This window comes from Brachycentrus maculatus, unplaced genomic scaffold (assembly GCF_059751285.1).
Source record: "Brachycentrus maculatus isolate JH-2025_06_01 unplaced genomic scaffold, ASM5975128v1 h1tg000196l, whole genome shotgun sequence".
Taxonomy (NCBI): Eukaryota; Metazoa; Arthropoda; class Insecta; order Trichoptera; family Brachycentridae; genus Brachycentrus; species Brachycentrus maculatus.
The window spans coordinates 2,291,152-2,315,399 of record NW_028280947.1 but is presented as its reverse complement, the minus strand read 5'-3'; the positions used below and the strand labels follow the sequence as shown (position 1 = coordinate 2,315,399).

Sequence of the window (24,248 nt, the reverse complement as noted above, 5' to 3'; positions counted from 1 at the left end):
CATGCTTAGGCACCTCATTGTAGGTCAGTAAGTGTGACCCGGAGGCGCATATGGTTCTTTGACCTTTTAAGTGTGGCTCCAGCACAAATATCCTCGGGAAGGCGCTTTGACTTTACGTATTCATGCGAACAATCTATTAAAATTATGAACCTTTTAAAAGTAAACTAAGAAATCGTCTTAATGACGAGACCTGGAAACATGCTAAAAAAAACTATATACAAACCTGACTTGATCAAAAGGGGTGCAAGGACGCTATTTTTAAAACAATTTTTTTAACGAGTTCTAAAATCCTTATTAAGAATGAATTAAAGTTTTATTGGGTTTACCCTTAATATAACAGATTTGCCTCTCAATATGTTTTTTTATCGTTTATAATGTGCACATTTGGCTTTTTGTCAAGTAAGTTTTCCGACCACTAGAGAGAGAGAGAGAGAAAGAGAGATAGCATTTCCTGGTTGTTCTCGAAACCGTTATTTTACAAAAATCTCAATCGAACACTTTAGGGACTTACATAAGTTAAATTACCAAGGAAATCAATGCAAATTGTAACCTTGAAGGGATTTTTCTCGAAAACAGCGCCATATAAATTGTCCAATAATTAAATAAATGAGAGGTTGCGAGTAGTTAATAAATAACGTAATATTTTTCCAAGGATCATATTCAAGTAGCGGTCTAGCTGAGCAAACGTTATTTATACTGTTCCCGTTCAGTAAATCCTTATCTTTGTCACATATAACTTCGTTCAGTCGGGCGAGGCGGTCGTTTCGAAAATTGCTCCGTGAAAATTGCACATCCGCAAATCGATTTGATTTAATGCAATCATACTATTTACTGTTTACATCAGTATTTAAACAAAAGAAGGTTTAGTTTTTAGATTCAGTGCTTTTTTTATTAGAAAAGTGGAACCGAGGAAATTAGCGAACAAGCAGGTAAAAATTAATTATGTTTATTTAAACTAATCGATTTTCTTATGGATAATATTTTTGTGTTTTTATTATTTTATTCGCTTTTGTTTTTTGTTGTAATTTGATTTAACTCTTAGTTATTTAAGACGTCTTTAAGGAGATCTAGACACAATTATTGACAATGGAATGCTCCATTGTTCCTTGACCCAACAGGGGAGGTGGTGGATGGTTTGAACACGAGTTGCATTGAACAGGGAAAATATTTTTGGTATTATTAAAACCTGTCATTGAAAAATAGAAGTTTTAATTTGTCTAATAACATTCCAATTAGAGGTTTTCACTTAAGTAATCTAAAAATAAAAATAAACTGTCATTTACATAAAAGTATAACTATGTAATAAACTTACATTACATGTTTTTATCAAATAATCGAAATTTTCTTTATGAACTTTAATGGACATTTTTAAATTACTCGTAAATCAATTTGTTTCCGTGGTGAAAGAATTTCATTGGCGAATATTTTAAGAATTTTACGTTAGTTTTTTTTTGTTTTAATTGATTTTTAAACATCTTTTTTTTCATGACACCCAGGGACGGTTTGATGGGGATTCTTTGACCTTTGTTTTAAGGTGCCAAAACATTATCAATATGTTCACAACCTTCCTATACTGTTACTATTTAGATCGTTCACAACATCATACCTAGAGCAGTGGTCTCCTAAGTTGAGTACGCGGAAAATTCTAGGGGTGGGGCACATTTCTCTTCAAATTACTTTACATATCGCTCACTCCTTTCAAGAACGTCATAAATAAAAAAAAAAGGATAACGTTTTTAAAGTTTAAAAATATAATACAATTCATTAAAAATAAATATCAAGCCACTTATTGAACTTTATACTGTGCAACAGATCTTTTTAGATAAAACCTGAATGTTTTTTCACCATTTGAAAAATATTAAGTATAAAATAAAACAAAACCTTTTACTTAAACAAATACTTTTATATATATATATATATATATATATATATATATATATATATATATATATATATATATATATATATATATATATATATATATATATATATATATATATATATATATATATATATATATATATATATATATATATATATATATATATATATATATATATATATATATATACATATATATACATATATATATACATATATATATATATATATATATATATATATATATATATATATATATATATATATATATATATATATATATATATATATATATATATATATATATATATATATATATATATATATATATATATATATATATATATATATATATATATATATATATATATATATATATATATATATATATATATATATATATATATATATATATATATATATATATATATATATATATATATATATATATATATATATATATATATATATATATATATATATATATATATATATATATATATATATATATATATATATATATATATATATATATATATATATATATATATATATATATATATATATATATATATATATATATATATATATATATATATATATATATATATATATATATATATATATATATATATATATATATATATATATATATATATAATGGTTGAACACCACTGGGCTACAGTATAGGTACACTCTGTTCACAGTTATTTTACCTCTATTTTTTTTTAATTATTTATTTGGCAGTATAAAAAAAAAACTAGAGGTAAAATAACTGTGAACAGACTGTAATTCTATCTTTTGACCCTATACAGGTGTGAGCTAGCGACGCAGTCACGTCGAGTATTATCCGAACCGCAGTAGGTACTGTGCATGACCTGGTAGATGAGTAATGTCTCTGTCCGTTTCCCATGTAGCGGGTCGAGTGGAGGGAGACAGCATGGCCCAGCACACGGTGCACTGGTTCCGCAAGGGGCTGCGGCTCCACGACAACCCCTCGCTGCGGGAGGGGCTGAGGGGCGCTGCCACCTTCCGCTGCGTGTTCCTCATAGACCCCTGGTTCGCGGGGACCTCCAACGTGGGCATCAACAAGTGGAGGTCTGTCGAATACCTTCTGTTTTTTCATATGGGAGTTGCATTTATTACTACCTCGCCTTTTTAATGCGCATCTCACGCAGAAGATTGGCCTTCTTTAATCTCGGCGCTAAAATAAAATGTGCTTAGAGCCGTCAAGAGGGCATTGAACAACCATAGATCATTTCATTTTTATCTATGTACACAGGTACCTACCTACCTACAACCGTTTTTGAGCGATAATTTATATTTTGATTTTCTATTTTTTATATATAAAAAGCTGTCATAATATTAGTCACATTAAGATATTGAACAGTTCGTAATCATCTCTCTTTATAAGTTTTGTAATGGTCAGCACGCTCGGCTACCGTTCTGGAGGTCCCGGGTTCGATTCCCAGGGGGGTTAAATAAATATAAGTGATTTTTTCACTCTAATATTTACTCCATATTACCCTGGACTGGTACCCGAAGCGGAGGGCTGATCACCTTTCCTTCATGTGTTAACGATCAAGATAACACTGCGTTTATATGATGCAGTGCCCTTTGCACCATTGGGTTGCGGATAAGGGTTTGAAATGAAAATTTATAATGTACAAGGTTTATAGATCAATTAGTGGATTTTTGTTTATTCTAGCTAAAGATATGTTTTATATTAATCTGTGTTGAGAACAGGAGGGATAATCTAGTATGGGTATTGGCTCACATTAGATCGACGGCCCCTACGCAAAGTACTCTATCTGCAAATCTGTTACTTAACAGGAGAGAGCTTAGAAGTTTTTTTCTGCGTATTTTTTTTATATATTAATAATCGGCTTTGTCTGAAATTCTAAGCCAGTATTATGCAATTCAAAAATACGATAAAATAATGTGTTAAATCGAAATTATGTAGTTAGCGTTTTAGGAGTTCAGTTCATTTCGAAAATTCGATGTAGATAGCGTCTTATACGCCTGAAAACTAGGCGTAATTTATTTTATATAATTTTTTTTGTTCATATTTGTAGATAATGGTCAGTTGATAACATACACCAAATATCTCAAAATTGACAAAAATGTAGTTAGAGTACTTCAGTAGGGCACGACGAGATTATCCTTCAGGGACTTTGCTCATTGCTGGGAGGAAACCGCGTTTGCACTCCTCAGGAGAAGGCGGACTGTTGACTGTCATCAGCAGACCTTCCGTTCCACTAGAAGAGGGTTAGGCATTGTGTCCTAGCTTGGTTTATGGTACCAATGTCCCATGTCGGATAGATCCTCAGCCAGGCTCTTGCAGCGCGCCTAATATCGCTCACTCCTTTCAAGAAAGTCATAAATAAAAAAACTTGATCTTTCAGGAGAACGTTTTTAAAGTTTTAAAATATAATATAATGTATTAAAAATAAATATCAAGACACTTTTTGAACTTTTTACTGTGCAACAGATCTTTTTAGGCAAAACCTGAAGGTTTTTCTCCATTTGAAAAATATTTAGTATGTTTAAAAAAAATATATAAACTACTTTTTCCTCAAAATGCAAAAAAAACACTTTCTGCCCTGTAGCGGATAAATATTAAGTTAAAAATATGTCTCTGGGATATAGTGCATTTTCTGGGCATTCCGAAAACATGCACAACTGAAAATTTACGATTTGAAAATTTACGAACATGCACAACTGAAAATTTACGATTTTTATTTATGACGTTCTTGAAAGGAGTGAGCGATATGTCAAATACCTACAGGCGTCCACCTACAGGGTATTTTTTCCGTGGAAGACGAAATTTTTTTGAAGGGAAACTTTTTTAGCCGCGATAGAACAAATTTCTATTTCTATAGGGCTTGATCAGGCGAAAAAGTCGAACACTTCCCCTTCTCCGAATTCAACCAGCAGTTGAAAGGAAAGAGCGGGAAAAGTCAAACGCTTCCCTTTCTTTGAATTCAACAGGCAGTTGAATGGAATGAATGGGAGAATCATTTTTACTCTTTCCGTCGCATACGTCATAGATGGGCGCATGCATGCGCCGCCTGTACTCGGCTGTCCAAACTTAAAACACAGTAATGGACATTTTTTTTGCAGTACGTTTTTTTGATTAATATTTAGTATCTTTAAAAAAATAATTAAACAATACCTTTCCTTCAAAATGCAAAAAAAAACACTTTCTGCCTCGTAACGGGAAATAACAAAACCTGAATGTTTTTCCTCCATTTGAAAAATATTTAGTATATTTCAAAAAATACTTAAATACCTTTTCTTCAAAATGCAAAAACAACACTTTCTGCCCTGTAGCGGGTAATTATTAAGTTAAAAATATGTCTCTTTTGCTGGGATATAGTACATTTTGTACTCGGCTGTCCACACACAGTAACGGACTTTTTTTTTGGAGTACGTTTTTTTTTTGCATTTTTGGATAAAGTAGAATCTACTTCGTAAACGTCCTAAAAAAAATCTCCCTTTCTGTGTTTTGAATTTGGACAGCCGTACTGTGTCAATACTTATTTATTTATTTATTGATTTGGTGAACTCCATTTCAATTTATATATTAATTTTAAAATCAAACACAGATTTTTTGAGTCTACTAAGTTGTATTTTATTAACAAAAACACATAAAAAATAATATTGTGACAATTGTTTCGCCTTGTTATGGCATTTTCAAACGAATGCATTCGTTTGAAAATTTTTTATGTGTTTTTGTTAATAAAATACAACTTAGTGGACTATAAAAATCTGTGTTTGATTTAAAAATTTATATTTGTGAACTTATTTATTTATTGAACGGCTAGTGCCTTTAACATATATACAGTATCTAATATATGAATACACTAATAGAGAAACAAAAAGTCCATTTCGCAATTGGCGGGAATCGAACCCGCTACGCTAGTTTCTTCGCAGTCGAGCGTCTACCCAACTACGCCACGGCGCCTGTCTATAGACTGACTCACTCTTTCTATACGATGCAGTGCCCTATGCACCATCGGATGCGGATAAGGGCTTGAAAATAGCCTAACCTTGTTGAAGTCTATAGACTGATTCACTCTTTCCTTACGATGCAGTGCCCTATGCACCATCGGGTTCGGATAAGGGCTTGAAAATAACCTAACCTTGTTGAAATCTTTAGACTGATTCACTCTTTCTATACGATGCAGTGCCCTATGCACCATCGGGTGCGGATATGGGCCTGAAAATAACCTAACCTTGTTGAAGTCTGTAAACTGATTCACTCTTTCCATACGAAGCAGTGCCCTATGCACCATCGGGTGCGGATAAGGGCTTGAAAATAGCCTAACCTTGTTGAAATCTTTAGACTGATTCACTCTTTCTATACGATGCAGTGCCCTATGCACCATCAGATGCGGATAAGGGCTTGAAAATAACCTAACCTTGGTAGATTTTAGAATCGCTTGGACATTGGGTAATTTGAAAAAAATGCTTGTGTAACAGCTTTGTAAATACGAAATTGGATGACGGGCGGACGGAGGTCTAATCGGGTTGTTTATATAAAGTAAGTTATATAAAAATTCTATTATTAAAACTACCCAAATTAATAGCAGGAGTTTCGTAAGAGGGAGGCGGCGGCGGCGGCGACCCCACAGTTTGTTATACAACCGTCTCGTATGACTCGCGAGTCACGTTGCCCTCCACACGTGTGACCTGCGAACACCACTATTCTACCAGCAAAGCTCAGAGTGAGCTAGTGACGTGACTAATATAGTAACTGTTACTTTTGTAATTGCGTAACAGAAAAAATAACTGGGTATTTGAGACGGTATCCGTTACTTTTTTTCGACTTTATTTGTTTTTTTTTCCAGATTTTGACGTCAAATTATCAAATATTTGATGCTATATGAAATATTTGATCCCATATGACATATGATGAAATATTTGAATTACACGGACTTTTTCCGTCCGGCACGTCAGTTAGCGTTTTAAAACGATGATTGGCTTGGATTGGCTTGTGCTTTTGTCCATCTTTCTTCGGGTCGGAGCTCTTGATCGGTGCATGAACACGTGGCGCGTAAATTCGATCACGCTAAACTGTCGTAGTCGCTTTCATTTTTTAAAACCGGACTGCCGGACGGTAAAATTCCGTGTAGTGCACAAGCGGTTACATTGTTACTTCCTACTTAAAACTGTTTCTGTGAATATATTTCTTTAAAAAAAGGGATAAATATTATTATTTTAAAAATTTAAAAAAAAATCGATACGCAACCAAATTTGTATGGCGTCTGGATTTTCATGTTTCCATCTTTTCCACCGACGCATTTATGGACTGAATTCATTTAAAAATATTTTAGGAATATAATCAACTCTGTTAAATATAATTTCCACACATTATACAACGAGCGAGGGTCGAGGCCACCCCAGGTGAGCGGATGCCTCTGTTATATAAATTGACTGGATGGAATGGACGTGGGTTGTTCCATTTATAGCCTGACGAAAAATAATGGAGAAAATGATCTAATTTGGTCCTTTTTTCTCTTCTTTTTCTTATTATTTTGTTGCCAATATTCTCTTTCTGTGCGTGTCATGTCAAGTCCCCCTGACTTCGACTATCACTTGAGAGTAATTGTACCCAAGACAAGTCTTGGGTAGCTCTGAACAGCGCCTCGACAATCCTAATGAATGGCCACTCATGTAGAAACATTCCAGAACCCTCCTGAGTGGCCACTCATGTAGAAACCTTTTGAATGGCCACTCATGTAGAAACCTTTTGAATGGCCACTCATGTCAGAAACATTCCAGAGTTCTCCTGAGTGGCCACTCATGTAGAAACATTCCAGGATCCTCCTGAGTGGCCACTTATGTAGAAACATTCCAGAGAGTTCTCCTGAGTGGCCACTCATGTAGAAACATTCCAGAATCCTCCTGAGTGGTCGCTCACGTAGAAACATTCCAGAGTCCTCCTGAGTGGCCACTCATTTAGAAACATTCCAGAGTCCTCCTGAGTGGCCACTCATTTAGAAACATTCCAGAGTCCTCCTGAGTGGTCACTAATGTAGAAACCTTCTGAATGGTCACTCATGGCAGAAACATCCCAGAGTCCTCTTGAACGGCCACTCACGTAGAGTCCTTGCAGGTTCCTGCTGCAGTGCCTGGAGGACCTGGACCACAGCCTGCGGCGGCTGAACTCGCGGCTGTTCGTGGTGCGCGGGCAGCCGGCCGACGTGCTGCCGCGCCTGTTCCGCGAGTGGGGCACCACGCTGCTCACGTTCGAGCAGGACCCGGAGCCCTACGGGCGCGTGCGCGACCACAACATCAGCGCCATGTGCACGGAGATCGGCGTCAGCGTCATCTCGCGCGTGTCGCACACGCTCTACGAGCTGGACGAGTGAGTACACCCTTGATAAACTGACCAACTAACCATATAGAAATGATAAACTGATAAACTGACCAACTTGATAAACTGACCAACTAACCATATAGACGAGTGAGTACACCCTTGATAAACTGACCGACTAACCATATAGAAATGATAAACTGATAAACTGACCAACTTGATAAACTGACCAACTAACCATATAGACGAGTGAGTACACCCTTGATAAACTGACCAACACCATCTCCTCAAAATAAAAATTTAAATAATATCTTTTTTTAATTAAAAATTAAAATAAGATTGTTTTTAAAAATTAAAAATTGGAAATGAATTAGAAAATAATAATAATAATAATAATAATAATTTTAAAAAATAAATTAGATAAAATTAACAATTAGAAATGTATATTTTTTAAATTAAAAATTAGATTTTTTTTTTCATTTTAAATTAGAAAATATTAAAAATAAGAAAAAAAAATACAAATTACAATAGAAATAATTTGGAAAAAAAAAAAAAAATTAAAAAAAAAATTAGAAATAACTACAAATTTTTATTTATTTATGGATATATAAAATTGGCTAGATTGGCAGTGACAGGGAATGCTTTTACATGTAAATTCACAGTAAAAACGGGTTACAATTTTGTTTCACATTTTCAATAATTTTCGCAACTTAGTTTTAAAAAAAAAATGCCTTGCAAGAAGGCCTGCCAGGAAGCCTAGATGCTTCTGTGTCAGATCTGGGAAAGAGGTGGGACAGCTATACCTATTATTTATATATTATTTCAGAATAATCGACAAGAACGGAGGACGGGCCCCTCTCACGTTCAAGCAGTTCCAGACTGTGATCTCCAGCATGGAGCCCCCGCGCTGCCCTGAGGACACCATCACTGCCGTGGAGCTGGGGGCTGCCGTGACCCCCCTCTCTGAATACCACGACTATACATACAGAGTACCCACCCTGGAGGAATTAGGTAAGACAGTTTTGTCAGATCAGTTTCTTAGACATCTTATCATCATAGCTATCATAAAGCTGACACTCTTAGCATGTTTTTTGCCACTGCGGTGTCCGTGTAGATGGGAGTTGCATTTATTATTTACTTTGATTATTATGTACAAGGTTTATCAATTAGTGGATTTTTATTTCATCTAGCTAAAGACATGTTTTATTTTAATCTGTGTTGGGAACAGTAAGGATAAACTGGTGTGTGCCAATCAGAAACTTCTCAGCATTTGCTCATTGCTGGGAAAAAATCACGTAAAACTCGTCATTTTTAACTTGAGAATAAAAGTATAATAAATGTGTGACTAACTTTCTGAACACGAGGTTTACGAAGAGATATTGTTACTTCTTATGTAAAACTTTTTCATTAAAAAAATGAAAAAGACAAAAGGCATGTTTTATTTTGATCTGTGTTGGGAACAGGAAGGATAAACTCGTGTGGGTCAAACAGGAACTTATCAGCATTTTCTCATTGCTGGGAGGAAACCATGCAAAACTCATCAGATTTATGTGACATCTTCGATCTCGCATATTTCTCTCATCCTGGTTAGAAATGTCATTGGAACAAATCAAACAAACCAACAAGGGAACATATGCTATGCTTTTATTTCAGGATTCGACACGGAGGGTCTGAGCCCGTCACTGTGGCTGGGCGGGGAGTCCGAGGCGCTCCGACGGCTGGTGGAGCACTTGAAGCGCAAGGCCTGGGTGGCTTCCTTCGCGAGGCCCAAGATGACTCCGCAGTCTCTCCTTGCCAGTCCCACTGGACTGTCTCCTTACCTGAGGTAATCATATCGCAATTTCCCTCTTTAGGCAAGGTTTGGTAGAGTATATAATCACTCAGCCCTTTCATTTTGGTCCAATAACCGTTCTCGCACAATATTGTACAAGTATTTTTTTTTAAAGGTATGATATGAAACATGTATCATTCTTCTCTTTTTTTATGGAAAAAGATGGAAGTCTGAGCATCTCAGGGCTGACATTTAGCTGGCTTAAGCGATCACTTTATAGACTTGTGAAACGTTCACCATTCTGACAAATATTGACTATCCATATTGCATTATGCTTGAAACTTGTATATGTACATTTATGCAATGGTCTTAGATCTTTCTGCCTACCGGTAAGGTTTACGATAGATTCGTGAAGTACGGCCAATAGTTACATCATAAGCTTATTCCTTTTATTTCCCATATATATATAAGATAAAGACTTTGTGTATTAGAATGACTGAGAACTAATTACCAACCGACTTTTCACCTACGAGGTAATCATATCGCAATGTCTCCCCCTTTAGGCAAGGCTTGATAGAGTATATAATCACTCAGCCCTCTCATTAAAATAATTATAAAAGACCATCTTAGAACTAGCAGTCTAGCAGTGAATGAATACAGCCTGAAGAAGAGAAGATATTTCTGTGTGAACTTTCAATAATGTATCGCAATTTCCCGACAGATTTGGCTGTCTCTCGACTCGCCTGTTCTATTATCAGCTGACGGAACTGTACATAAGGACGAAGAAGGCTCTCCCGCCGCTGTCCTTGCACGGCCAGCTGCTGTGGAGGGAGTTCTTCTACTGCGCCGCCACCAAGAACCCCAACTTCGACAAGATGGTCGGAAACCCCATCTGCGTGCAGATCCCCTGGGACAATAACATCCAAGCCCTCGCTAAGTGGGCTACTGTAAATATAAACACTTATTCATTTAACTATTATTAATGGGACTTCTGTGCATTTGCTATTGTCACGAGAGCAAATCAAAATCACGGAGAAAAGCTGGCTGAATCAACAGGGTTTCTATTCTACTCAAAGAGTGTAGGAGATTTTGTGTTATTACGTTTATTTTAGCTAAGGTCTTTGCTCCACTAACCATATATACACAGCGTGTCTGTCTGCTGTGCTGGTCGGGGTTGTGGGCGTCTGTGTACCGGCCAGCGTCGGGTCGGAGTCAGATCTAGCTGACTAATTGAACTAAATACTAATCCCTTTCAGTGTCTGCACCGGGGTACTTCTGGAAAATTTGGTGACGGATTTACAAACTTGTATTTACGTAGATTGTCAGTGACAGGTATATTGAAAGCTTTTAAATGTAAATTCACAGTAAAATCGGGATACAATTTTATATTGTTTCACATTTTCAATAAATTTCGCAACTTAGTTAAAAATAAAATATTGCTTTGCAAGAGGTCTGTTAGGAGGCCTAGATGCTTCTGTATTCTGATACAGATCTGTCTGGGAATGCGGTGGGACAGCTTTTAATATATATTTATAATTCCACATGGACTGTGATCCCAGGTATATTCATTTGCTTGAAATAAGCATACTCGTTTATATACATCGATACTAGCATGCTCATAAGAAAACCTGTGCAGACATGCTTACAACAAGCCCCTCCGACGCGCACTGTAGGTAGAATGCTCAAAAATCGAACGACTGTCGATTTATTAACATACTCGAAATGAGCATGCTTATTTCTAGCAAAGTACGTACACGCATGCTACTAAGTAGCAATTTGTTAAATATAGCATGCCTATGTGCTAATAATGAGCGTGTGTATCTACCTTTAGTGCATATAAAGACGAATATTCTAACTGTTTTAATCAGTTTCCAGTTTATCCCAAGTGCAACTCGGGCAAGGAGTTCGCATTGTAAAGATAGTTCGAGTGCTGTTCGGGAAAATCATATTCCGACTTTTCGGTATTGATTTGCCTGCGCCAAATATATTTATGTATTTATTTTTATTGGCTAACCCGAGCGGTGTTCAGGCAGTCTTGTTTCGACTTGTTGGTGACGATCTCTTGCATCGACAAATTTTCTCACCAAATTCAACTGTTAATCGGTTAAAAGACCTTGTATTTATGGCCATAGCTACCTCGTCTCGCCTCACGATATACACCTGGGACTGCAGTCCTGACCTCGCCTCTTCGAATGAACAGCAGAACGGTACTAGAGGATTATTATCAAAAATACAGAGGTGATAGTACTTCGTATTGGATTGAAATCCTTAGACTTGCATGATGAGATCATTTGCTAGATATTGAGTTTAGATGTGAGAAGTACAATGGGGGAGAAACGTTGGGATGTTTTCTTTAAAGGGGTCATAAATGGAGAAAGGAAGACAAGCGGCCAGACATCCATCCCATCCCAATAATTTGATGGTTGATAAATAACAACCATCCCAATAATTTGATGGTTGATAAATCGTTTTGTGCAGAGTCCTCGGGGTAACGGGCTGACAACTATTGCTAGAGCTCGCCGCTTGGGGCAATTCCGCAAACTGATCCGCTGCTGTATTTAGTATAATATCAGGCTGACAGTGCTGACAACCGTGGGGCAATTCCGCGAACTGATCAGCTGCTGCATTTAGTATAATATCGGGCTGACAGTGCTGACAATCATGAGGCAATTCCGCGAACTGATCCGGTTCTGTATTTAGCATACTTGAAGATGATTATTTATTGAATATGTTTTGTTGATCAATCTCAGGGAAGAACAGGCTTCCCGTGGATAGACGCCATCATGAGCCAGCTGCGTGAGGAGGGATGGATCCACCATCTGGCACGGCACGCCGTGGCGTGCTTCCTCACCAGGGGGGACCTCTGGCTGTCCTGGGAAGAAGGAATGAAAGTAACACATACTTTCAGCTCTATCCACACTTACTCCATATTATACTTTTTCAGATTTAATTATACTGTTCAAAAGATAAGGTATTAAACCAGTGGCATGGGGTGAAATTTTTTGGTCCGCACTATGAGATACTCAAAGTCTATATTTTATACACCAGTCAAAGTTTTTAGATTTTTTTTTTTAGTTCTTATATTATTTTACCCGGTATTTCGACATGCAGAGTTCACCACTTTTCCATCTTTACAAATTCTAAATCTTTTCAAATTATCTTTGTCTTGTTTGGACGGAGCGTTGTGGTCTGTACCCTGTACCCTTGGTTGTCTGAAAAGTGATGGATGTTTTCTTACATTATTTTACCCGGTATTTCAACAAGCAGAATTAACTAGTTTTCCATCTTTACAAATTCTAAAAAGCATTAAATTATTTGTTCTCTTGTTCGGACGGAGCGTTGCGGTGCCCTTGGATGTATGAAAAGTGATGGATGACTCACCTTTATTTTCTCTAAAAATCATATTTAAAATGTCAATGACAATCAAAACATAATAAGTCCTTTAAATATGTTAATCTTAGCAATTTTGATTTTTTTGTTGTTGACTTTTACTTGGTAAATACCACTCCTTTTAAATGCATCTGTGACGGGGTATTTTCTAACAAAATTTGGCAAAACATTGAGATACATGTCACAATACATTTGAATAAATAGTGGTATTTACCAAGTGTCCGCCTCCGTAGTGTAATGGTCAGCACACTCGGCTACCGTTCTGGAGGTCCCGGGTTCGATCCCCAGGGGGGTCAAATAAAGATAAGTGATTAATTCACCCTAATATTTATTCAATATTACCCTGGACTGGTTCCTGAAGCGGAGGGCTGATCACCTTTCCTTCATGTGTTAACGATCAAGATAACACTGTGTTTATGATGTAGTGCCCTATGCATCATTGGGGTGCGGATGAGGGTTTGAATGAATTTACCAAGTAAAATTTTGATAAAAAAATGACAGTTACTACCTCATAGTGACTACTGAAACAAATAATGAAATCACTTTTATGAAACTCAACCCTTTTTTCTAATCATTAAAGTGATTTGAATATTTCCAATCATTTTCCTTCTTTTCAGTCTCTTCCTGCACATAGTTGCCTTAGCTATCTTTTTTTTACTGTTAATTCCCATATGCAAGGAAACATAAGTCCTCAGATGTGGTGTGTGATGTGTGTGTGGTGTGTGATGTGTGATGTGTGTGTGGTGTGTGATGTGTGTGTGGTGTGTGATGTGTGTGTGGTGTGTGATGTGTGTGTGGTGTTGGAGAACGAAACCTGCAAATGTTATCAATCTGTAAGACTCCCTACAGCGAATCCCATTTTCTTACGTTTTATACACAATTCGGCAGTCATTTTTGTTTATATTGTTTTTGCCATCTCGGTTTGTTTCCAAATTGAAACTTTTTCTGGGTGTCACCATAATTATTCAATGAGTCACTATTCACTTTTATTATCCCATAATGGAGGCTAAAAACTATTTCACTTCATGCCATTGTTTCTAATTACTCTATTGACATAACAAGTTGTAGTTTTATCTGTTAAATTTAGTATGCTACATGTTGACCCAATTTTTCTTCTTGTTTTATGAAAAATAGCTCAAAGCCAGGGATGGATTGGAAAATATTACCGACCACAGCGATCTTTGATATCGCTCACTCCTTTCAAGAACGTCATAAATCAAAATACTTGATTTTTCAGGAGAACATTTTTAAAGTTTAAAAATATAATAGAATGTATTATAAATAAATATCAAGCCACTTATTAAACTTTTTACTGTGCAACATATTATTTTAGGTAAAACCTGAAAGTTTTTTCTCCATTTGAAAATTATTTATTATATTTAAAAAAATAATTAAACAATACCTTTTCTTCAAAATGCGAAAACAACACTTTTTGCCCTGTAGTGGGTAAATATTAAGTTAAAAATATGCCTCTTTTGGTGGGATATAGTACATTTTCTGGGCATTCCGAAAACATTCACAACTGAAAATTGAAGTTTTATTGATTTATGACGTTCTTGAAAGGAGTGAGCGATATCTTTAAGCCAACACACGCACTGGCATTCATACCACATTGTCTTTTCAGGGATACGACGTACTAATCATCATGCTATCTCCTTTATACAAGTACCTTACGGGCATCTATCTCTTTTTTTCCTATAATATTTTCAGTTGTTCGTCCCTCTAGTGGACGAATTAAGAATCAAAGTAACAGAATCAGTTGATCATAAAGAAAACTTGATGGTGGTCTTTAAGCTATTGCGTCTCGTGTCTATATTTTTAGTTAAACCATTTATTTAAGTAAGAATCATTTTAGAAACCTCAATTATTATGCATTGACTGTTGATCGAAAATGATTTTTTGGCGTAAACAAGTCTTGATTTTTGTAAATAAGATAATTTATTTTTAAAAACTTGTAAAAAAGCAAGAAATCATAAAAGAAAAGTTAAAAGGAAATATTTTTAGAAACGTTTGGTATTTTAAAACCACCCTCTTAGTTTTTGTTTCTTAATTTGATGCAAGATCCCTTGTCCTCACAAATTAAAAATTATAAAAGGAGATAGACGTCCGGTAGGTACTTGTATAAAGAAAAATATACTACAATGATAAATACTGTATATGGAAAAGATAATGTGGCTGGCCGCCAATGCAGATGCGTCTGCACAATCGCATCCCTGTCTTGCTTTGGTCCATTCCCGTTGAGTCTTAAGCTAAGTGCAAGTCTAGATTTATCAATTTGTTTAGCAGTTTGTATGCAAAAGAGATGTATGGAGACAAATATTGAAGTGAGTTTTGTACTGAAATTTCTCGGTGGTACTGCATTTTATATAGTAAAATAATAACTGTATAGTTTTTTTATTTATTGTAACTGCAGACAGTTGGTAGAATTACATATTGAATTGTTGGGTGATATATCTAAAATTGAACAAGGTTTATTGGATTGAATTCTAAATTTATTTATGGATATGTTAATATGTTACATATTAACATATCGCTCACTTCTTTCAAGAACGTCATAAATCAAAATACTTGATTTTTCAGGAGAACGTTTTTAAAGTTTAAAAATATAATACAATGTATTAAAAATAAATATCAAGCCACTTATTGAACTTTTTACTGCATAACAGATCTTTTTAGGTAAAACCTGAAGGTTTTTTCTCCATTTGAAAAATATTGAGTATATTGAAAAAAATAATAAAACAATACCTTTTCTTCAAAATGCAAAAACAACACTTTCTGCCCTGTAGTGGGTAAATATTATGTTAAAAATATGCCACTTTTGCTGGGATATAGTACATTTTCTGGGCATTCCGAAAACATGCACAACTGAAAATCGACGATTTTTGATTTATGACATTCTTGAAAGGAGTGAGCGATATAATAAATAAATGTAAAATTCAATCCAATAAACCTTCTTAAATTTTGGATATATTACCCAACAATTACATAGTTTTTTCCACATATATTTTATTTGACCAGTGACCGGGTTTTGTCATTACGACGTAACGACAAAACCAGGTCACTGGTCAAATAAAATATTTGTAGAGCTTTGGAATTATGATTCTTTAGAGAATTCATGCGGACGTTAGCCATTTTGTAGTTAGTCCATTTGGATACCATGCTGGAGGTCCCGGGTTCGATTCCCAGGGGGATCAAAATAAATATAAGTGGTTTTTACCATTCCAATATTTATTTAATATGACCTGAGGCTCAGGACTTTTACTTCACATAATAAACAATCAAATTAAGATGTAAGCAGCGCCCTATGCACCATTGGGTGCAGATAAGGGTCTGGAGTAGTAGTTACCCATAACTTAACATCTGTTTTTTTTCGGAATCTATATGAATCTGTGTCGGGTTGTGGTCCCGTGGTTAGTGTTACGGACTCTGAAATCAGAGTTTCTCAGTTCGAATCCACTCTACCACAATTTGATGCCTGTTTCTAATAATGAGCTGGTTAGGCTCGCAGAAAAAGTATGAAATCGAAGTATTTTTGTAAATTAAAAAATCACAAATATTTCATCAAACTACAATAAATAAATAAATAAACTACAATCATAAATATTTCATAAAGTACATTTCCATATTTGTTTTCATATCATTCTCTAAGTATTTTACATTTCGTTCAAATAATAATTAACAGCATATTTAAATTGGTTAAATCCACTGTTTAAATTCAAACAGTGAATTTCACTAAGAAAGGGCTTATGTATATAAAACAATATTAGATGTCTTAACAGAAACGATGCATCGCTATATATACAATGGGAATATCACTGGACTCTGGGCATTCACACGGCTATAACAGGTTAGTTAGGTGCCAGTCACTACCAGGGCAGTGACTGGCACCTAACTGACACCATAAAAAATATAAAAAACTGCCCTTTTTCCAAATAAAACCATCATTAAAACTCAGTCAAAGGGTTAAGCCAGCCAATGCCGGATCTCGTAAGCCTCGTGAATTCCCAGACCCATCTTTCTTTTGTTATAAAAAGATCCTTCGTTTCTATTGAGATATAGATGTCATGTTAGAATATAAAGTGTGTTAGTCCACTTGCGAAATATGTAATGTTAAAAAATTTGATTTTTTAGAAAATGGCTCCAATTGGTAGAAAATTAAAAATATTGACGTCCATATTTAGCGTAATCTGCCAAAACTCATTGAGTTGGGAATAAAATGTAATATAAAAATCAATACTCTTGTAAAACTCGCTATGCAGATCGACAGTTCACTTTCTGAAATCTCTCACAAAAGCTCAAATCAGTAGAAGGTTTAATATTCTACCAGCCGCCATTGGCTAAAAGACTTAGTTTTTAAACATAAAGTGGTTTGCAAGTGGGCTACTACAAGTAATAATTTACTAGGGGAAGACTACTTATGTACAGATAGATGTTGAATAGAGCTTTAAATATTTCAAGAAGGGTTGGAAGGAGGATTGGATCAAATTTACATACCTAATTTTCATTCATTACCATTTAAGATCACAGCGACAAATGACCTTATTGAGCGAGTCTGAGTTTTTGGATGCAATATAACGAGTGGATTAACCCAGGTTTTTGAAGAGCTACTCCTGGACGCGGACTGGTCGGTGAACGCCGGCACGTGGATGTGGTCCAGCTGCTCCTCCTTCTTCCAGCAGTTCATCCACTGCCACTGTCCCGTGCGCTTCGGCCGCAAAGCTGATCCCAACGGAGATTACATAAGGTAATAAAAGGACTTGATAATTAACAGGAAAATATCGCTCGCTCCTTTCAAGAACGTCGTAAATAAAAAAACTTGATTTTTCAGGAGAACGTTTTTAAAGTTTAAAAATATAATTAAATGTATTAAAAATAAATATCAAGCCACTTATTGAACTTTTCTCTTTAGGTAAAACTTCTCTTTAGGCAACAGATCTTTTTAGGTAAAACCTGAAGGTTTTTTCTCCATTTGAAAAATATTTTGTATTTTTAAAAAATAATTAAACGATACCTTTTCTTCAAAATGCAAAAACAACACTTTCTGCCCTGTAGCGGGTAAATATTAAGTTAAAAATATGCCTCTTTTGCTGGGATATAGCACATTTTCTGGGCATTCCGAAAACATGCACAACTGAAAATTGACGATTTTTGATTTATGACATTCTTGAAAGGAGTGAGCAATATGTGAGATCGAAGATGTCGTTAGGTGGGGAAGGCAACGAAGGAGACAGTGGTATGCCCATGTGAGGAGAATAGAATCATCCAGACTCCCCCACATTGCGCTGCACATCATGCTGGTATAACACGTTTTGATCAATATCACTAGTCTGTTTTTGGTTGGTCGGAAGATATTGCTTTTAAGCAATAAGCCCGCCAATGTACTCATATCTTTTCTGTACATAAAGTTTAAATAAATAAACCAATACAGGCGCTACGTCCCGGCGCTGAGGGACTTCCCGACGCGCTACATCCACGCGCCCTGGCTGGCCCCCGCGCAGGTGCAGCGCGAGGCGCGCTGCCGCGTGGGGCACGACTACCCGCTGCCCATGGTGGAGCACGCCACCGCCTTCCGCAACAACGCGCTCCGCCTCCGGCAGGTCTACAGCTATCTGACCGCGCCCCAGCCCGCACGTGAGACCCCCCCACACCATAAATATTCTTGCATGGATAGGTCGACAATATTTAATTGGATCACCGATTGAATATTGTTGACTTACTAATAAACCAGGGTGTTTGTTTTTTTTTATGCAGTGGAACCTCTCATAACAAGTTTAATTCTTTCCAGCATTTTACTCGTTATGCGAAACACTCCTTAAGCGAAACATTTTTTCCCATACAAATCAATGGAAAATACGTTTATGCGTTCCAGGCCGAAAGAAAACTTAATTTTTAATACATATATTTTTTTAATGTTATTCAAATAAAATTACTTGTAAATTGTTAAGGAGTATTAAAACTTGGAATATAATGTAGATTTGAAAAAAACGAATAAAAAAATATGGATATATCGCTCACTCCTTTCAAGAACATCATAAATCAAAAAACTTGATTTTTCAGGAGAACGTTTTTAACGTTTCAAAATATAACACAATGTATTGAAAATAAATATCAAGCCACTTATTGAACTTTTTACTGTGCAACAGATCTTTTTATGTAAAACCTGAAGGTTTTTTCTGCATTTGAAAAATATTTAGTATACTTTAAAAAATAATTAAACAATACCTTTTCTTCAAAATACAAAAACAGCACATTCTGCCCTGTAGCGGGTAATTATTAAGTTAAAAATATGCCGCTTTTGCTGGGATATAGTACATTTTTAGGGCATTCCGAAAACATGCACAAATGAAAATTGTCAATTTTTGATTCATGACGTTCTTGAAAGGAGTGAGCGATATGACAAATACATTATCCCTTTTAACTAGAAAACTGTTTTAAGACATTTGTTTTAGCCGATGCTTCAAATGTTTTTCTAAAATGTGTCAGCATTATCATTGAATAAATTTGTAGCAGGAATAGATACCTCCTTATTAAGGCAATGCTTCTTGATGAACGATGCAACAGTTTCCCGTGCTTTCAGCATTTCTCTTATTGTTTATTTTATTTTATTTTATTCATTCGGGAATTGTACAGCTTACATATAAAAAAATTATATAAAACAATAGTTACATTAACAATAATAAACATTACATTACATTGACAAAAAATAGTTACTTTAAAAAAAAAACCAATTAAACAATTCCACAATTATGTTATAAAACTATTAAAGAAAATTCAGAGATTAAACAAAAAACAAAAAAACAGAAAAAGGGTATTATATAAAATAATAGATTTAGCAGGAAGGAAAAGGAAAGGAGAGGAATTAATAAGGGCGGTTAAAGGATTTTTTTTTCTAGGTAAGAAGTTTAAAAATATATTAAATATACATACATACATATACATACGCATACATACACACATATATATACATATACATATTCAATATTTATACAGAAAAAAATTGTCATGCACCGTTCACCCCCCACCCATAACATAACTAGGTTATTGGTGGAGAGTAAACAGAGTATGACAACTTTCTACCAACCTCTTTTTTTATTATAGCAACACTTTTCCCGTTTGTGCTAGATGATTGTTGCTCCGCTACTTCCTCCTCCTCCATTAACAAACTCTTCTCTATAATGTATTGGTGTGAAACACGATGCAACTCCATAAGCTCTTCGGTGGTCAGCTCTTGTCTGTACTCTTTCACAAGCTCTTCAAAATCGTTGTTATCCACCTCGAGTCCCAGGATATTGGCTAATGTCGACTAGACTCCACAGTTACTGTTTCAAAATCACATTTGACAACACTCTCTGGCCAAAGTTTTTTCCAAGCAGAAGTGAGGGTCCTCTTGGTAACTCCTTCCCAAGCCGCGAAGTACCAGTTCACAGGTGAATGTGGTGAAAAAGGGACTTGTCCTTCCTCTGAAACATCGCTTGTTAAGGGAGCAACTTTTTCACATTTTTTTTCTCGCTATGCCAATTACTCGTTAGGAGAGGTTCCACTCTAATTGCATTCGGAAAACCTCTTTGTTGTAAATATATAAAAAAAAATGGGAAAAGCACTAATTCCATAAAAAATGACATAAGCAGGAAATTAGGTGAATGATTGATCGTTGCCGTTTGTTCAACAAGCCAACTGTTTAAATAGGTACTACACACACACACACACGCACGCACGCACGCACGCACGCACGCACGCACGCACGCACGCACGCACGCACGCACGCACGCACGCACGCACACACACACACACACACACACACACACTCACCCCAACCAACATAAGAATAGCATTATCGGAGGATTTTTTTAATTGGCCATAGTTTGGTTAATTAATGTTGTGTATAATATATTGTTTTGGCTGTAAAAATCCCAAATAAAATAAAATAAAATAAAATAAAAATAATAGTCTGATAAGAAGCATCACTATATACGAGGTTTGTTCAAAAGAAAAGGTGAATTTCGAATTTTTTCCAAAAACATTTATTTATTCATCAATATCCATTTTCTCCCCTTCAAAGAACCAATTCCTTACATATATTTTTGTTTTGCTTTTCAGTTATTGAAGAACCTGTAAGAGGAGACAGCCTTTTACGTAAGTATTTTATAATATTTTTTTTTTATAGATTTTGTGATAAAATTTTTATTCAGTAGGCAAAGGAAAGAATGCAAGGCTAAGATAAGCATTATCAATGAAATTATGAAAGGTGTGTTTTGATGGTTTGGATATGTGGAACGAATGAGTGAGGATAGAATGGTAGAACAAATATGAGACGAATGTGGTTGGGAATAGAAGCAAGAGAAGACTGAGAAGACTTGGCATGAACGCATTGTTTATAGTGCATTTTTTCTAGGTTAGGAGTGAAATAATCGTCAGGTATACATAAAACAAAAGATTGTATCAATAATATTGGCTGTGTATTATTTCAGAAATGTATGCAATTAACAACATAACCACACCAAACATCACCGTCTCATCTTCCAGTCCCGATTCCGCCATCCGGGACTTCCGGGACATCAGGGACGTCAGTTCCAACTACTTCCGCCCCATCTCCGACAATCAGCAACCTGACTTCGTGTTCGGTCTGCGAACACAGCTCAAGAACGTAGACAATGAAGAATCCGATGAAGATCACCAAAACAGAACGGCCTCCGACGCATTCGCCGAAAGACAAAACAAAAGGAACTTGAGGACGGTGCTCCGACACTTGCCTTATAAAAAGATTATTCTGATTGAGCAGAAGCACGGAGTGATAAAGCAAAAAAGAAAGTCCAAATTGCGCAGATCGATCCAGTACCTAAATGGAAGAAACGCACGTGCAATGCGCAATATTATTGGTGATGACAACGTTAATGGATTTCAGAAAGTCAGCACGGAGAGTGTGGATAACGGGGAATCATACAATATGAGAAATGATTCAGAAGACGAAAACCAGCATTTCAAAGACGCGGCAGGTGTCAAGTTTGAGACGAAGTTCAAATTTGAAGCAGATGGGATGGAGTCGCCCCCGAGTTACATCTTCCCCACGCTATACGCTGTCAAGCAACCCTTGAGCGACACAATATACGAGATGAAGCACAAATCAACCAGGAACCCGTTAAGGAACAAAAGTAACTCGATGGAGACGTTGAATCTCCACCTGAACACCCCTTCCGACCAATATCCCCGAACCCGAGACGCACACTCCGAGAACGACCATGAACCGGATGACCAGGGCAACGATATCGAGCCAGACTTTACCTACGGCCTCGTGAAACACAACAGCCACTTTCGGGGCGAGGGCTACATCTCACGATCCATGCAGAGGCGCCGAGAATTGGCTGGCCAGGAGTCAAGCTTGGAAGAACACCAGATGACATACCTTCATCAGAGATTCGAATCCAATGTGCGCGAGGGACCTAGCGACACACTGGAATGAATAACAACACTACAGGATAGAATATAATATCACTCTACAGTATCCAAAGCCAATGAGTCAATATTTGATAACGAAAAATGTTCCCTTACCTTATATTCTAATATAACATCGCTATAGAGTACCCAAAGCCAATAAGTCAATATTTGAATCCGAAAAATTAATGAATAACAACACTACAGGATAGAATATAATATCACTCTACAGTATCCAAAGCCAATGAGCCAATATTTGATAACGAAGAATGTTCCCTTACCTTATATTCTAATATAACATCGCTATAGAGTACCCAAAGCCAATAAGTCAATATTTGAATCCGAAAAATGTCCCCTTTTATTGACCATCTCTGATTCCTTCCGTCTGTGACTGCCAATCAATACAAAAAATAGCCATGTGAGATTTCTACTATTAAGTTTTGAGTAAGAATTTGTTTGCTTTGAAGCCAGTTGACGCTATAATTAAGTTACAATAAGATATTTAGTGTTTTATAACAAGTTAATTTATAATTTATTGAGTTAATTGTCATTGTATGGTACGTGTTTATAATTTGTAGTAACTTTTGTATAGGTTTTACAATACATTAAGTTAGCTTCTTGTACCGTTTTATGTAGAAATGCACAATTTTTCTATACGTCTTTTGTATAACATAACATGTTTTTTACGTTAAATATTATAAAAAATGAAATCTAGATGTTACGCAGTTTTTTGCCTCTCCTGTGATTTTGTATTACTAGGAGGTTTACTTGATGTTGTGATATTAATATGTAACAAAATACAACATGTTGCAGAAAAATATGTATTATTTTTACACCTTTCAATATTGTTTATCAGCAAAAAAATAATGGAGAGAAATGCCAATGTGATCTTTTACCACATCTTATGCGGGAGGCAATTTTTACAGTCCTCAGTCCGACAATCGCCGTTTGCGGGAGGCTGTAATCACAATTACCAAAATTTTTACTTCTGTAGAATTTTCTGTAGATGGCAGCACCAACTGTTCCAACTAAGATAGACACGGTATTTTAATAACATTTCACATATACAACATTTGTAAATTAATGCAATATAGTTCAATAACGGAGAGAATGGTTGGAAAGTGTATAAAGTGATCATTTAAGCCAGCCCCAGGATAATCAAAATCTCAATGTTCATAACACTAACTCTAACCAACACGCCGCTTCTCTGCAGGGGTAGGCAGGGAGAATCGAACGCCACACCACTCTGTCTTTGCAAACATTCTTCGCCTCTTCTACATTCATGCATCTCCTCATACATACCCGACGATTATTACGACTCCTGACTTCATACAAAAAAGTAGCCGTTTCGTTTATGTTGAGACACCTATACTATAATGTATACCCAACCATTGCAGCAGCCTGGGTCCTCACCCATCCGACATCGGATCCGCGTAAGTTCATAAAGAACTCTCA

The 24,248-nt window shown here is 35.9% G+C and overlaps 1 protein-coding gene across 4 annotated transcripts; it reads left to right on the top strand.

Annotated features, from left to right (window-relative positions):
* Positions 1–728: 728 nt before the first annotated feature.
* On the top strand, positions 729–23,611 carry LOC148307639 (cryptochrome-1-like). 4 transcript variants are annotated; one of them, XR_015837820.1, is made up of 12 exons: positions 729–929; positions 2,799–2,979; positions 8,003–8,254; positions 9,030–9,214; positions 9,857–10,028; positions 10,696–10,921; positions 12,725–12,865; positions 17,957–18,108; positions 18,793–18,995; positions 21,462–21,497; positions 21,833–22,939; positions 23,103–23,611. XR_015837820.1 is itself a non-coding variant. In XM_088263181.1 (11 exons), the coding sequence occupies exons 2-11, from the start codon at positions 2,822–2,824 to the stop codon at positions 22,819–22,821; spliced, it is 2,514 nt and encodes an 837-aa protein (XP_088119307.1). In that variant the 5' UTR covers positions 729–929; positions 2,799–2,821; the 3' UTR covers positions 22,822–23,611. The 4 variants fall into 4 exon arrangements, 2 of the variants coding, with proteins under 2 accessions (XP_088119307.1, XP_088119305.1); XM_088263181.1 differs by having other exon boundaries at positions 21,833–23,611; XR_015837819.1 differs by lacking the exon at positions 729–929 and having other exon boundaries at positions 2,785–2,979.
* Positions 23,612–24,248: the final 637 nt, after the last annotated feature.

What these genes read in the sequence shown, in the direction of transcription:
- LOC148307639 (XM_088263181.1), top strand. Translation starts at nt 2,822, where the DNA reads ATGGCCCAGCACACGGTGCACTGGTTCCGCAAGGGGCTGCGGCTCCAC. An exon ending in GTGGGCATCAACAAGTGGAG is followed by an intron (nt 2,980 to 8,002) that starts GTCTGTCGAATA and finishes GAGTCCTTGCAG; the next exon opens with GTTCCTGCTGCAGTGCCTGG. An exon ending in CCCAACGGAGATTACATAAG is followed by an intron (nt 18,109 to 18,792) that starts GTAATAAAAGGA and finishes AAACCAATACAG; the next exon opens with GCGCTACGTCCCGGCGCTGA.